The sequence below is a fragment of the Pseudoliparis swirei genome, chromosome 4 (genome assembly GCF_029220125.1).
Source record: "Pseudoliparis swirei isolate HS2019 ecotype Mariana Trench chromosome 4, NWPU_hadal_v1, whole genome shotgun sequence".
Classification (NCBI taxonomy): Eukaryota; Metazoa; Chordata; class Actinopteri; order Perciformes; family Liparidae; genus Pseudoliparis; species Pseudoliparis swirei.
In genome coordinates this window covers 12,358,951-12,371,664 of record NC_079391.1, presented here as the reverse complement: position 1 = coordinate 12,371,664, position 12,714 = coordinate 12,358,951, and the positions used below count along the sequence as shown (strand labels likewise).

At 41.1% G+C, this 12,714-nt stretch overlaps 2 protein-coding genes across 6 annotated transcripts in view; both read right to left on the bottom strand.

The window, feature by feature from the left end:
• Window positions 1-4,097: 4,097 nt before the first annotated feature.
• rassf10b (Ras association domain family member 10b) lies at window positions 4,098-5,874 on the bottom strand. The gene has a single exon (XM_056413197.1). The coding sequence runs from the start codon at window positions 5,662-5,664 to the stop codon at window positions 4,333-4,335; it is 1,332 nt and encodes a 443-aa protein (XP_056269172.1). The 5' UTR covers window positions 5,665-5,874; the 3' UTR covers window positions 4,098-4,332.
• Window positions 5,875-9,009: 3,135 nt separating this feature from the next.
• The window catches only part of tead1b (TEA domain family member 1b), a 40,585-nt gene continuing 36,880 nt past the window's right edge, over window positions 9,010-12,714 (bottom strand). For all 5 annotated transcript variants that reach the window (XM_056413192.1, XM_056413193.1, XM_056413195.1 and 2 more), the window contains one exon: window positions 9,010-12,296. In XM_056413192.1, coding sequence (XP_056269167.1) covers window positions 12,183-12,296 — 114 coding nt within the window. In that variant the 3' untranslated portion in view covers window positions 9,010-12,182. The remainder of the gene's footprint in view (window positions 12,297-12,714) is intronic.

Genomic DNA, 12,714 nt, shown 5'->3' with positions numbered 1-12,714 from the left:
CTGCAAAACCATGCTGGCCCGACATTGAACAAAGCACGGTGGGCAGCACGGTGGCTCAGTGGTTAGCACTGTCGCCTCACAGCAAGAAGGCCCTGTGTTCGAATCCCGGTCGTTCCAGGTCCTTTCTGTGTGGAGTTTGCATGTTCTCCTTGTGTCTGCGTGGGTTTACTCCGGGTACTTCGGTTTCCCACTATGGAGGACTCAAAATGACTTAAGTATAAATAAATAAATAAATGAATGCTTGAATAAATACAAGAATAAATAAATAAATGCTTAAATAAATGTATAAATGAATACATGTATAAATACAGAAATAAATACAGAAATTAATAAATATAAGTTATAACTCAACAGGACATCATTAAATAAATGTATTTCTACATTTCTGTATTTCTTCATTTATTTATATCTCTATTTCTGTGTCCACACGTATTTCTTCATTTATTTATGTGTGACATTTACGTGTCCGTATATTCAAATGAGCTGGGCGGTCCGAACCTCATTGTTGAACAGGATTGGTCAAGTCAGGGACCAAGACAGAAGCAATCGATCCCTAGCACTTGGATCTGTAGACGAACAGCGTTTATTATGCATTATTGTCTGTACATTCTAAATACTACTGTTGTTGAGTCACGGAATGTAATTTAAGGATGTTTTCAGCCGAGAAGTTAGTAGTTTAAGCATCAAATCTGTGGTCGATTTATCGAGATTCAGCCTAATAAGGATATGCGACGGAGATTTGAGGTCCTGCTCGCGGGACCAGTGAGCTCCGGGCGCTCAGCGCGCTGTGTGGCCGCCGAGAGAAGCCTGATCTCGGCAGGACATTTTGAAATGCTCCGCTGGCTCTGACGTCTCCGTAGCGGCTAAACATGAGATATAATTAGGTTTTGGAGGATCTAAAGAGCACAACGAGTTTATTATTTCCTAAAAGATAACGTTACGTCAATTTGACTGAGGGTTAAGATTCATAACTTCATATTGTAGCGACCCTGGGTCAGGAAAGCTACGAGACGTTGTATATTTATTATCGTTTATTCGTAGCCTACGCCAAACAACAGTGAACACCGCAACACATTCTACTCCACTAAAGTATTTTACAGTGAATAATTGGAGTAAATTCATGCGCAAGAACAGTTGATGTGGTGACGTCACAAGACCAGAAAGACCGTCCTGCGTCCTCGAGAGTCTGGACTCCCAAAACCAGACTCACAAGACCAGATTCCAAAGACCAGACTCCAAAAGAACACAAGTCTGTACTCAGTGTTCTTGGAATTGATAAACGGCTGAAGTCAAAAAGCTGTCTAGGCTAAATTCTGCTAACGGTGAGCTGAGCGAGTCAACTTCAGCATCATGTGCCAGGCAGAAGTAGTAGAGCACAACACACCAGGTGCATCACACTCCTGTGACCAATCATGCTTGAGACAGAGGTTCGGACCGCCCAGCTCATTTGAATATACGGACACGTAAATGTCACACATAAATAAATGAAGAAATACGTGTGGACACATAAATAGAGAAATACATAAATGAAGAAATACAGAAATGCAGAAATATATTTATTTAAAGATGTCTTGTTGATTTATAACTTATATTCATTCATTCCTGTATTTATTTATTTATTTATACATTTATTTAAGCATTTATTTATTCATTTATACATTTATTTAAGCATTTATTTATTTATTCTTGTATTTATTCATGCATTCATTTATTTATTTATTTATACTTAAGTCATTTTAAGTTCTCCATATCCCCCACCATCATAAAGATATGCACCGGAGGGGCCGCAGGCGCTGATTGGCTGCCACGCTTCCGTCAGTCTGCCCCAGGGCAGCTGTGGCTACGGATGTAGTTTACCACCACCGGTATGTATGACTACTGCACTCTGGACTCTGTAAAGTAACTTCGGGTCTCTTGAGAAGCGCTATATAAAATAAATAAATTATTATTAATGCAGAAAGAAACTGTCCCACTATTGAACCTTCTGTTTTGCATTAAGAAACTCAGATTCCTTTAGATTCAGATTAATCTATGCTGAGCAGTCACCAAGGTCTCTTACTACACTTTGATTTGAACCTGCTGCTAACACATTGGAGTATGACATTAATCAGGTTATAATTGGATTATCAACATTTGTGTAAACACACCAGCTGCTGACATGTAAAAGTCTCCTGTGAAGAGGGCATTCTTCAATCTGTCATTTCCTTATTTAGACTGAGTTGATGCATGGACTCTTCATGGAGTTAACAGAGGGGACATAATGATGATTTAGTGGCGGTGCAGAGACGTCTCTCTCTCTCCTGCTCTTAACACATCAAACACTCTGCTCCGTCCATGAAGAGCCAGAGTTGGGAGTCCTGCTTCTTAAAGTGCGCTACCTCCCTACTGTTCACCTTCATGACCCCCACGGTAGAAAGAGTCAGATGGCAACGACGCTTCAGTGACTTTAACCTCTGATAACATGACCTGTGAACCCTGTGACGACCCCAGAACAAAAACAATGACATTTCCTTTGTTAGGGCCTGACATGGCTTTTGTTAGCGTGCACAGGGATGTGAGTTGTACATGTATCCTCACATGACAGAAAAGACAGAATTTCGGAAATAGGCTTGTATGACAATCCTCAAAACCCATTGTGTCTTTCACCATGCCAGCTCAGCAAAAAGACTTCACAGACTTCATCTGAAATAAAAGACAAAGGAATGAGCTCATGTGTTCCTACTACTACTACTACTACTACTACTACTATGTAGCCTATTATATTTATGCTTGTAACATGTGAGATAATGTTTTTTTTTCATCAGGTCGAGCTAATTTATTTTCCTCTGTGCTACAAAGTAGAAAATGAAAAGAGAGCATATGAGAGAGGAGAGTGCTGCTGTGTGTCAAGAGGCAGGAAGGCCACCATTCAGCAGGTGTAACACAGTACATCCTCTTGTTAGACAATGATGCTGCCCTAAATTCAAGACACTTAAGGTGACTTGTATATGTGTGTGTGTGTGTGTGTGTGTTTTCTTCTTTTACTTTTATCTCTGTGACGACCATTTTGAGTTTCAGACATTGCCAGACATTTTTGGGAAACTGAGGATAGTTTGCCCTCACAAACAGCTATTTACTTAAAACTTTATTGTCCACAATATGAAAAATTGTCTCTGGCTTTACCGCTTTACCTATTGAAACTATACACGCTGCTATAACAAAATAAATACTATACACTTACACTTGATTGCATATAATTGAACCCCAAGCTCTCCCAATAAGTTTATGATTTCATACTATTGTAATTCATGTTGTCATGGAGAACACATTGTGTCATCGAGTCTCAAACCTCCCTTTTTAAGAAACAACATTCATCTGAAATACCAGTACAAGGTCTTCCCCAACAGACTATTTGAGAGTTAATTCTTGTTAGTTTGTTTGTCAGAATCTCAAAGCACGTTTAGAAGAAAAGATGTACCCTTGTACAAGTGGTCTGATTAAAACCTCCAAACACTGGCATAAAGGTGATTTGTGATACTTAGATTTTAATTTGAGCCACTTCCTGTCGCCAGTGTGTCAAACTCAGGAACAGGCAGGCCGACATGTGCAATTTGAGGGAATGAAGGGTGAAGTGTCTTCTTTTGTTCAAAGCAGCTGACAGAGAACATGGAGGCGGTGTGTCCTTAACTCAGGAGGACAAGTTTCAGCTGTGAGATGATTTTATCTGGATAAAGTTCAACAGCAGTCATTCTACACTAACAATCACCTGGGAATAAAGTGTTAATGTTGTCTGAATCAGACAGTACAATATCTGATCATCTGTTGGAGGTCATTTCTGCTTGAGATGTTTGGATATGATGAGGGTCTTCTTTATCGCTCAGTTGTCTGGGGGTCACAGTGATCGCTGAGATGTTCTCAATCTGCAGAAAGATCTCAAAGACCTTTGATTTGTGGCTGCTGTCTCTGAGGTGTTTATTTACATGTCAGAGGGTGTGGAAATGATTGGAGAATCATTGTGGTATCATCTGTTCGTTGGTTTGCTTCATTCCTGACTCTAACATCCAAAAAAGATAAAGAGAAACCAATGAGATAAAGTTTCAAAAACAGCTTTTATTTTTACGTCAAAACAACTTTCTTGGTGAGATTATTACCCCAACAAATAAAAACATATAGTTCTTCAATGGATGGTTCAAACATATGACAATGAGGATTGTTATGATGCCATATGAAGTTAAACAAATAGACACCTTATCTGAGATTATTCAATTCGTCATCCATGTTTACTTAAGACTAAATATGATCCCTGAGACTCTATAGAGGTTGGAACATGATCAATCTTAAACCAGATAAATCCTAAACCAGTGACTCCCACACAGGCTGGCTGTCTGAGTCCTGACTGTGCAGAGAACTTAAACCTGTGTCTGAGTCGTCGTCGTTCACACTGTGAGCTTTGGACAGACCCCTGGCCTGCTCCACCCACTCGTCTTTCCTCTCCAAAGTGCTCGTCATCCCCATCGTATCCTCTGTCCCGTGGCCACATCTCTCATCGCTGACAGTCCCTTCCTCTTCATCCAAAGTGTTTATTTTCTCCAGCAAATCCCTCATCTCCTTCTCCCTCGCTCCGCAAAGCTCCTGGGTCAACTCTAAATCGCTTCTAAAAGCTTCTAAATCCGCGTTGAGGCGCAGACCGACGTATGAACTCGCCTCTAGTTGTGTCCTGATCCTCTCTTCTTCCCAAAACAGCTCCTTTTCTGACGAGGTGTCTGTCTCGGTGCTGGCCGGGGATAGTGCGCCCTCGCCGGGCTCTGCGTCTTCGCTCTGCAGCGGCTGTTTCCTCCGCTGCATCCAGCGGTGGTTCAGCTCCTCCTGCACCTGCACCGTGAGCATATCTATGAGGGCCTCCTGCTCCCACAGCTCCTCTCGTAGTCGAACCACCTCCTCACACTGCCGGACATACTCTTCAAAGTTGGCGAGAGTTTCAGTCGAACACACGTTGTCTCCATCTCGACCGGAAGCCGCCGCAGCATCCACTGAATACGTGTCCTGTACATAATTAACCCCGTGTCTTTGCATTCGGTCACAGTGCACCTTTGCCTCGCGCGTATCGATGTCCGCGTCCAGCTCGGTAATCCTCTGGATTTGCTGCCGGATTGTATGATCCTGAGAAATCACAAGATGGACCAAAGTTTCCATCTTTTCCGCAGTGGACGCGTTTCTCTTCACCCTCTTTCTTTTGATCTTCTCCAACTTTCGGAACGCTTTCCTGACGACCCGACGTTGTTTCTCGGGTGGGATGCCCCCCGTGGTGGACCGTGCAGTGCCATGTGTAACACAGGGGCTGTGTTTGCTGAGCACCACACGCGCCTCCGCGCTCCGGGCTCCGTGATTCGCCAAAGACGCCTCGCTTTTCACGAACACGAACTTCACGTTCCTCTGCTCCTCTCCCCACGCGAGCCAAAGGCGCAACAGCTTTGTTTTGTTGGGTAACATCCTCTCGAAACCTCTCCATTTCTCCACGATGCAGTAGGACTGTGGGCAGGCAGCTGTGGAGAGGCCGTGCTGTGAGTTATGGTCCTCCAGAAGCACTTTGACCACATCAGCGCAGGTCGTGCGCTTCGACAAGCCGAAGACAAGTTTCTCCTCTCGGCAGATCCACAACGAGATCCTACTGTCCTCCGCCTCCATCAATAACGTCTGCTAACCTGTGTTTCTTCTTAATAGAAATATTTTTTTAAGCCAGTCTATACAACTTAAATCCGCATGTCAGGAGCAAAGCGCAGTCGAGTCATCTCTGTGCGCGCGCGCTGCGTCCCGGATGCGAGATGTTGCTGATGGAGCTGAAGGTGTGAGGGTCCCATGTGTCCTTCTGTGCACTGCCCTGAGGCCAAATGAAGGACTGCCCTCACGAGGTCTGCTGTGATCACATGACTACCACCAGCAAGCGTCAGCAGTTGTTATTTTCTGTGACATGTTGGAGGTTTATGATGGTTATTGTGTAGCTCAGTGGGGTAAGGGGGTCGTCCTGCAACCCCAAGGTTGTCAGTTCGATCCCGGCTCTCCCCATTAGTTGTTGCAAGTCGAAGTGTCCTTGAGCAAGGCACTGAATCCCCAGTTGCTTCCCGGGCGCATCACTGCAGCCCACTGCTCCTTAATAACTAAGGATGGGTTAAATGCAGAGAACTAATTTCCCCTTGGGGATTAATAAAGTATATATCTTTCCAATGCTCTTTATGAAATGTCAAAAAGGATCCTCACACCGTTTACACTTCGTGAACATGTGTCATAAAAGATGCTCAATTTGGATTCAAATGTAACTGAGTGGACAACACAATATATAATTATACATTCATCAATTAAAATACATCATGATTTAAGAACATAGAACAAGTAGGCTAAAGTAAAATTAATCGGCACCAGAGTTAGGCCAGCAAATGAGTGAAGGGGAGAGAATGAATGAAAAAAGACCAATTAACCAAATGTAACACACAAAACTCAGTGGAAACGGAAAAATAAGAAATGCATTAATAAAAGGATTTAAATAATAATGTTAACACACTGAGAACGTGAGCTGTGTTTGTGTGACAGACTGATTCACCTGTAACTCCAGGTCTCTCTCATTGTCCTTACTGAGTTCACATTGACCTTATAAACTGATACCTTCAGAGGACACTCCTTCTAAAAATACGAAATGTGATGGTGTTAACATAACAACTAGTGTTGAATAGGCCTCTAAGATTTAAGTTTGTTTGTATTTGACCATTGAATTCGTATCATAAATGCAGCCGCAGGTTCTGATTGTGTACATTGTAAACTGTCAACGGTGACATACTTTTAATTAATTCACAATTATTATATGATACAGAACGAAGGAAAAAAACAGTTTATTGTCGAGCAGCCACCAAGGCTGGCAGACGCACAAAGAGGCTTTCTGTATAACATGCTGGATTACACTTTTGTGCTCCATGATCTGAATATTCAGGGTCAGTTTGCTTCGGTTCAGTTAAGTGAGAGGAGACAGATATTTGATTGTGTATATGACACTTTCAGATTGTAGAGAGGATAGCGGAGTGTTAAAACAGCCAAAGAAAAACTGGGAAAAAAAGAGTATTAAGTGATTGTTGGATAAGTGCGACTGTGCTGCTTTGCTTGATCTGTCCTTGATACTCTTTGATAATGTACAAAGGAAAGGGATGTCTTTTAAAAATGCTGGAATTCATAATTTTGAGCCTGGTAGCCTTTAGTTCATTCATCTTATTACGTCTCATTGACAGTTTCATATTTCAGCTTTAGTGGTTTCTGGATTTTGAGATTTCAAAGCCCACTGCTGCTCATCTTTGTCCGCAGAAAGGCCCGATGTCCGGACTTATTTGGGGTTGTCAAGGCTGCTGCTTGTTTGAGACCTATCGTGGCCATGCACTGTGCACTCTGCTTGTGTGAGAAGTGTGTCAGTATCTGCTCAGGCATCTTGTGGTGTTACAATCTATACGATTGGTTTTATTCTTACGGCTTTAGAGGACTACTTTGTGTGTGAGAGAGAGTCAGTAATGGTTGGTGGAGTCTGCAGAGTCTCGTCAGACCACAGCCAAAGAAACTCATTTGAAACCTGGAAGCACTCAATCCTCTAAATATGTCATAATCAAAATAAAGTGTTGTCAATCTTTACCTCTATTTGCACTGTTGATAATCTTCAGCAACTAACAAGAGTGAAATAGATTGGAAAATTGGTCCAACCAAAAAAAAACACCCCGTATTGCTCAGTCTTTTCCAATGAAATTAGCTTTCCTAACCCGCCAGATGGTTTTCTACAGTGACATTAGCGTGTTATCTAAATGACATCTTGAGAACAAAGCTGCAGTGCAACGTAGCCAAACTGACAGCTCGTCCCTTTAAAGAGATTCATCTGAATTATCACAATGAACGTAAACAACAAACCCGGGTATTCGTTCTTACAAGCTGGACGGGCACAAGCAGGTGTCTGTCCAATCAGTTCAGGATAAGAAAAAGGTCACAGATAACAACGTGTCTTCTTTTCTATTTCATTAATTGGTTTCTGTCGGGATGTATACACAATTTCAACAAATATACAAAAATGCTTTTTGAATGTTATCAACTGAATCATTAAAAGGCATGATTTTACCCTAAAGTAAATGACTCAGGGTCACTCAGAGTACACACGTGAACATGTAAAACGGCCTTGAACTACATAATACAGAATACATTATTTTGCTGGTACTCCCTGCAATTCAAGAGTTATTAACCTAAGTGTAAAGTGATTTATAAATGACCACTTAGTGGTGCTATATTCTTAAAAAATATTCAGATTTCTCCTGGCCTATGGGCACCACTTTCTATCAAAAGTAATTGATCAGATTTTCTGCAGACCAAATATTCGGTTTGGAGTCCTTCCACATGCCTTTAGAAGTGAACTCACATTTGGCAAGAATCCTTATTGCCTCTTAAGGTTGATTACAAACCCCAGGGAACACACTGATATAGTTAAAATAGTATCTGACAGTTTGATTTTATCAATGATGTTTGTAATCAAAGCAGGAAAACAGGGAAACATTTTACATTTTAGTTGACAAGCTGATATCTGAATAATTATTGGTTGAGCTTTTTAGTATTTGGTCTATTTTTGCGTTCAGTATATTTAGATGACAGCAGCAAAGATTTTCTTTCAAATGTTTTATCTGACTGAATTTGAATTACACATTAGATACTATTTACTGGTGCCTCAACTTATGGGTTAAACTCAAAATTAAACTGTCTCCCTCTGGTGATGGTTTCTGTTACGACAGCTGGATACATACAACGATGATATTTGTTTAACATGTGAAACAGGGACACAGATGGTTAAACATAAAGCAAGTGACCGGCTCCATCTCCGGTGGAGCGGAGGTGTCTGTACCTAAAGAGTTAAATCAGGCCTCAGTTCCACAGAATCCTGTAACACTGCATCCTCAGTAAATACTCAAAGCGTGCGGATTGCTTCAGAACCATGAGTGTTGAAGTGACAACAAAAGCAAGCAATCTATTTTCAGATTTATTTAACTTCAATATTGTATACATACAAAGTATCTAGAAAGCTAAAAAGAAAAACTACTATTATCAAGAAGGCATCATAATGTTACGGAGCAAAGACAAGACCCGATGCAGAACACAGAAACATAGCAGAGCTCCTTTTCTCTCCTTTGTCCAACACTTTACTGTCATGGATACGAAAAGATATCACACATCTGTACCGAGAAAAGCTAAGATATATCATTTTGTACAAAGCACCTTTTTACAACAACAACAAAAAACCGAGTCTGCACACAAAACCCAAATGTGTGTATGACAACTATATGTGAGCCGTGTGATAAATCACTTTAAAGCCACCATCTGAAAATGGTCATTAAACAAAAAGGTACCAGTACCTACTCTTTCGACAAAATTACAAATAACAAGAGCTAAACTGCTGATATGTTTATATCATGATTCATCTACGTGGCTGATTTTTTTTATTTTATGTGTCCATTTTCTCCTCAAATGGTCCACCAGACATTCGTGCCGTCGAAGGCATCAGTCCTGCTGTTTTCGTGTTGAACCAGCAGTGCAGCAGCAACATCACCATACCATCTTATTGGGCTTGCAATATACAGACAATGTCATCACAAAACCAAGTACAACTGGATACGAGTACATTAAGAAAACATCTCACTAAGTAATCAATAAAAGTGAACAGATACACAGGGTAACGTAAAGAAAAGAAAGCCTATTAAAATTCCACAGTGTCCACAGGACCGTGGCAAAATACTGAATGATTGACTGAACTTGATCTGCATCCACCAGAGACATTGTCTGCAATTATATAGAGCTTCTTTCTTTAAAATACTTTATAATTGTATGAGTAGCTCTAGTCCTTATGGTGAAAAGCATTAACCTTGACGGCCTCGTCCACACTAGCACCTGTGAAAAAATTTGTTTTTAAAACAGCATCTCAAACAGGTTTTGGATACAATTTCAACCACATTAAAAGTTATACAATTTGTCGTGTATAATCATTAAATAAAGTTCCCTTTTCGTTCTGAAAGATAAATTATAGAAGCTAGCGCATGTCCCTCGAGGACATCACAGCTGTGTCGCTGCATCATCAAAGGTAACATTGTGGTATTTTGTACATGGTGCGAGCGCGCGGATTCAGGAGAGAGGAAACAATGTTTCCCGAAAACCTTTTTAAAAACACACTTGAACCTGCAAGTGTGCGCGGAGCAAACAGCTGAGGTGTCCGTACGAGTTGGCGTCCTGCGAGTCAGCGGCTGGACATCATCAGCAGGTCTTTCAGTCGTTGACCTCAAGCAAAGAAATAGCTTTTCTTCAAATACATCATTTGTGAATCAATGAAAATGAATATATCATTTATCTTTTTTTTTACCAGTAACCAACTTTCCTCCAGCTGTCATAATAATCCTTTAAAAAAGGCAATGTGGTGATTGGTTTAACTTATGTCTCGTTTTTGGTCTATTGAAATTTCTGTTTGAGCTTTTTGAAGCTGGACATTGTATACCGAAGGCACTTCCTTGCTACCATGCAGGACAGGACAAAAGATTAACTGTATCTCTGTATTTTTGGTCTTTTACAACAAGAAAGGCAATCAGTTTGTGTTTATAGTTCACCCTTAGAAAAAAAGGATGATATTGGAGGAACATTTACAGCGTTAGAGGAGAATATAACCTGTGGTATAACTTCAACATAGGAGAGCTGCATTTGACGTCAACACAAACTGTATTTCTAGGAGCGTACCAAATGGAGGAAACACAATGTCGCAGATGTAAAGATGTACCAAGTCACATAGTAGTGAGTTCTTTTTGTTTGATCCGCACAACTGATTTTAGACTGAAAACAAAGCACAGGGTAATGTTGGTGTATTCTAAGGCACTGTACATCTACACTTTGGCAGATGAGATTGTGACTTTCGTACACAACGCAAACATAAAAGAGTTTTCCTGCGTGGAGATCACAGTTTACGGGGCATCTTTTGGAGTTCTCACAGCTATACCATGTTTAAGGCTCGGGATCGGCGTAGGCCACAGAAACATGTGAACATAGTGTGAACCTGAAGGCAGCGCCACTCTGGTTTGGAGCTCTTACACCAGCAGCCCAGAGGAGAGCGATGTTCTGAGCCTCTACGAGGGCAAAGCCACGGTGCACGAAACAAAGGCCTTCTGTCTAGACGTGATTTATAATGTGCTGATTATTGAAAATGTTGTTCTAAAATCACAGCTTGAACAAAAAAAAAGTTAGCATCGCTAAGGCAAGTCCAGGCGGGGGAACAAAGTGCTTTTGGACAAGAGGAGAGTCTGTTTGGGAGTAATCTTCGCAGTACTTACACCTGTCTAAAATCTCAAATCCTCCTATCAGTTGTCAGAGAAAAGACTTGTTTGCGGCACAGAAACGCTGAGCAGTCGGTAAGACTTTCTACATTTAGGGAGAAGATGCAGGCAAAATGTTTTTTTGTATTTTCACAGTGCAATAATTCTGTTGTTAGTTTCTAAGACTTGGTGTGCTTCAACAGGGATAAACATACCACTGAGAGCAGAGTTTTCGTGAAAAAATAGCAGTAATTCAGCAATATTCAAAACCACGAGCTTCCAACTGTTCACGTTGTGTTTTGTTAGTGAAGGTTCTTTGGAAAATCTATTGGCTGTGGGTGCATGACTGTATCTCTACAGTATGTACACTCACAAATTATCAACTACGGACGCACGAGAAACACTCAAACATATTACACAGACCACACCAGGCTGCTGAAAGAAAAGGCCAGCATCCTTTTTTCCTTCTGAATCTACATAACAAAGCAGAAGAAGACAACACACATAGTTCCATTTACTAAATTAATCTAGTAAATTATCTTGAAACGGCCACATTTATATCCGACAGCGACCAACTCAACATCTTTTAAACGAGAATCCTCGTATTTAAACATAAAACAACTGTACCGCAATTCACAGCTGCAGACAAATAACAAACACTTTATATTAAAACAAATGTAGAACGACTGACTTCACACAATACCATGACCAAAAAGCATTGTAGGTGTGACTTTCAGGTAGAGGCACTGCCACTTGTCTTGAGGTTGGTAAGTCCATGAAAAGAGTATGTGTGTGTGTGTGTGTGTGTGTGTGTGGGGGGGGGGGGCTGGGGGAGGGGAAGCTCGGAGCCCCTCAATCCTTTACCAGTCTGTAGATATGATGCTGGGCGCCGTGCTCACTGTTTGAAACCTCGAACACACACGCCATGCACAGCAGCGTCTCCTGGGTGTCCCTGTTCGTCACCACCTGCGAGAGAACAGACCAGTATTCAAGGAGTTGCCATCTTTTTTTAAACCATAAACACAGGGATAGAATCAAAGGGCCAAGGGTCTCGTCTCCGGATAACAATCACAAACGCTGTTCAAATGCTGTAAACTTCTAACCTTACATTTGTACATGTTTCCTAAAACCCTGCGAGTTTCTAAATGCAAACTCTCTGGACTGGATACACTTTGGAGACGGTGACATAGTTACATTTTTTTACTTGCATTCTGTATATTGACAAAATACATAGATCTTAAAGAATACATGTGGTAAATGACAATAGAAACATCCACAGTCTACAGCTTTCAGTTACTGGGTTGAAGTTAAAGGGTTAAACCAGGTTCATACTTATATTTGGGGTTTCTCCAACAATATTTTAATACTCTTTAATGTTTAAAAA

Coding starts and splice junctions, on each gene's coding strand:
- rassf10b (XM_056413197.1), bottom strand. CDS start 5,664: ATGGAGGCGGAGGACAGTAGGATCTCGTTGTGGATCTGCCGAGAGGAG.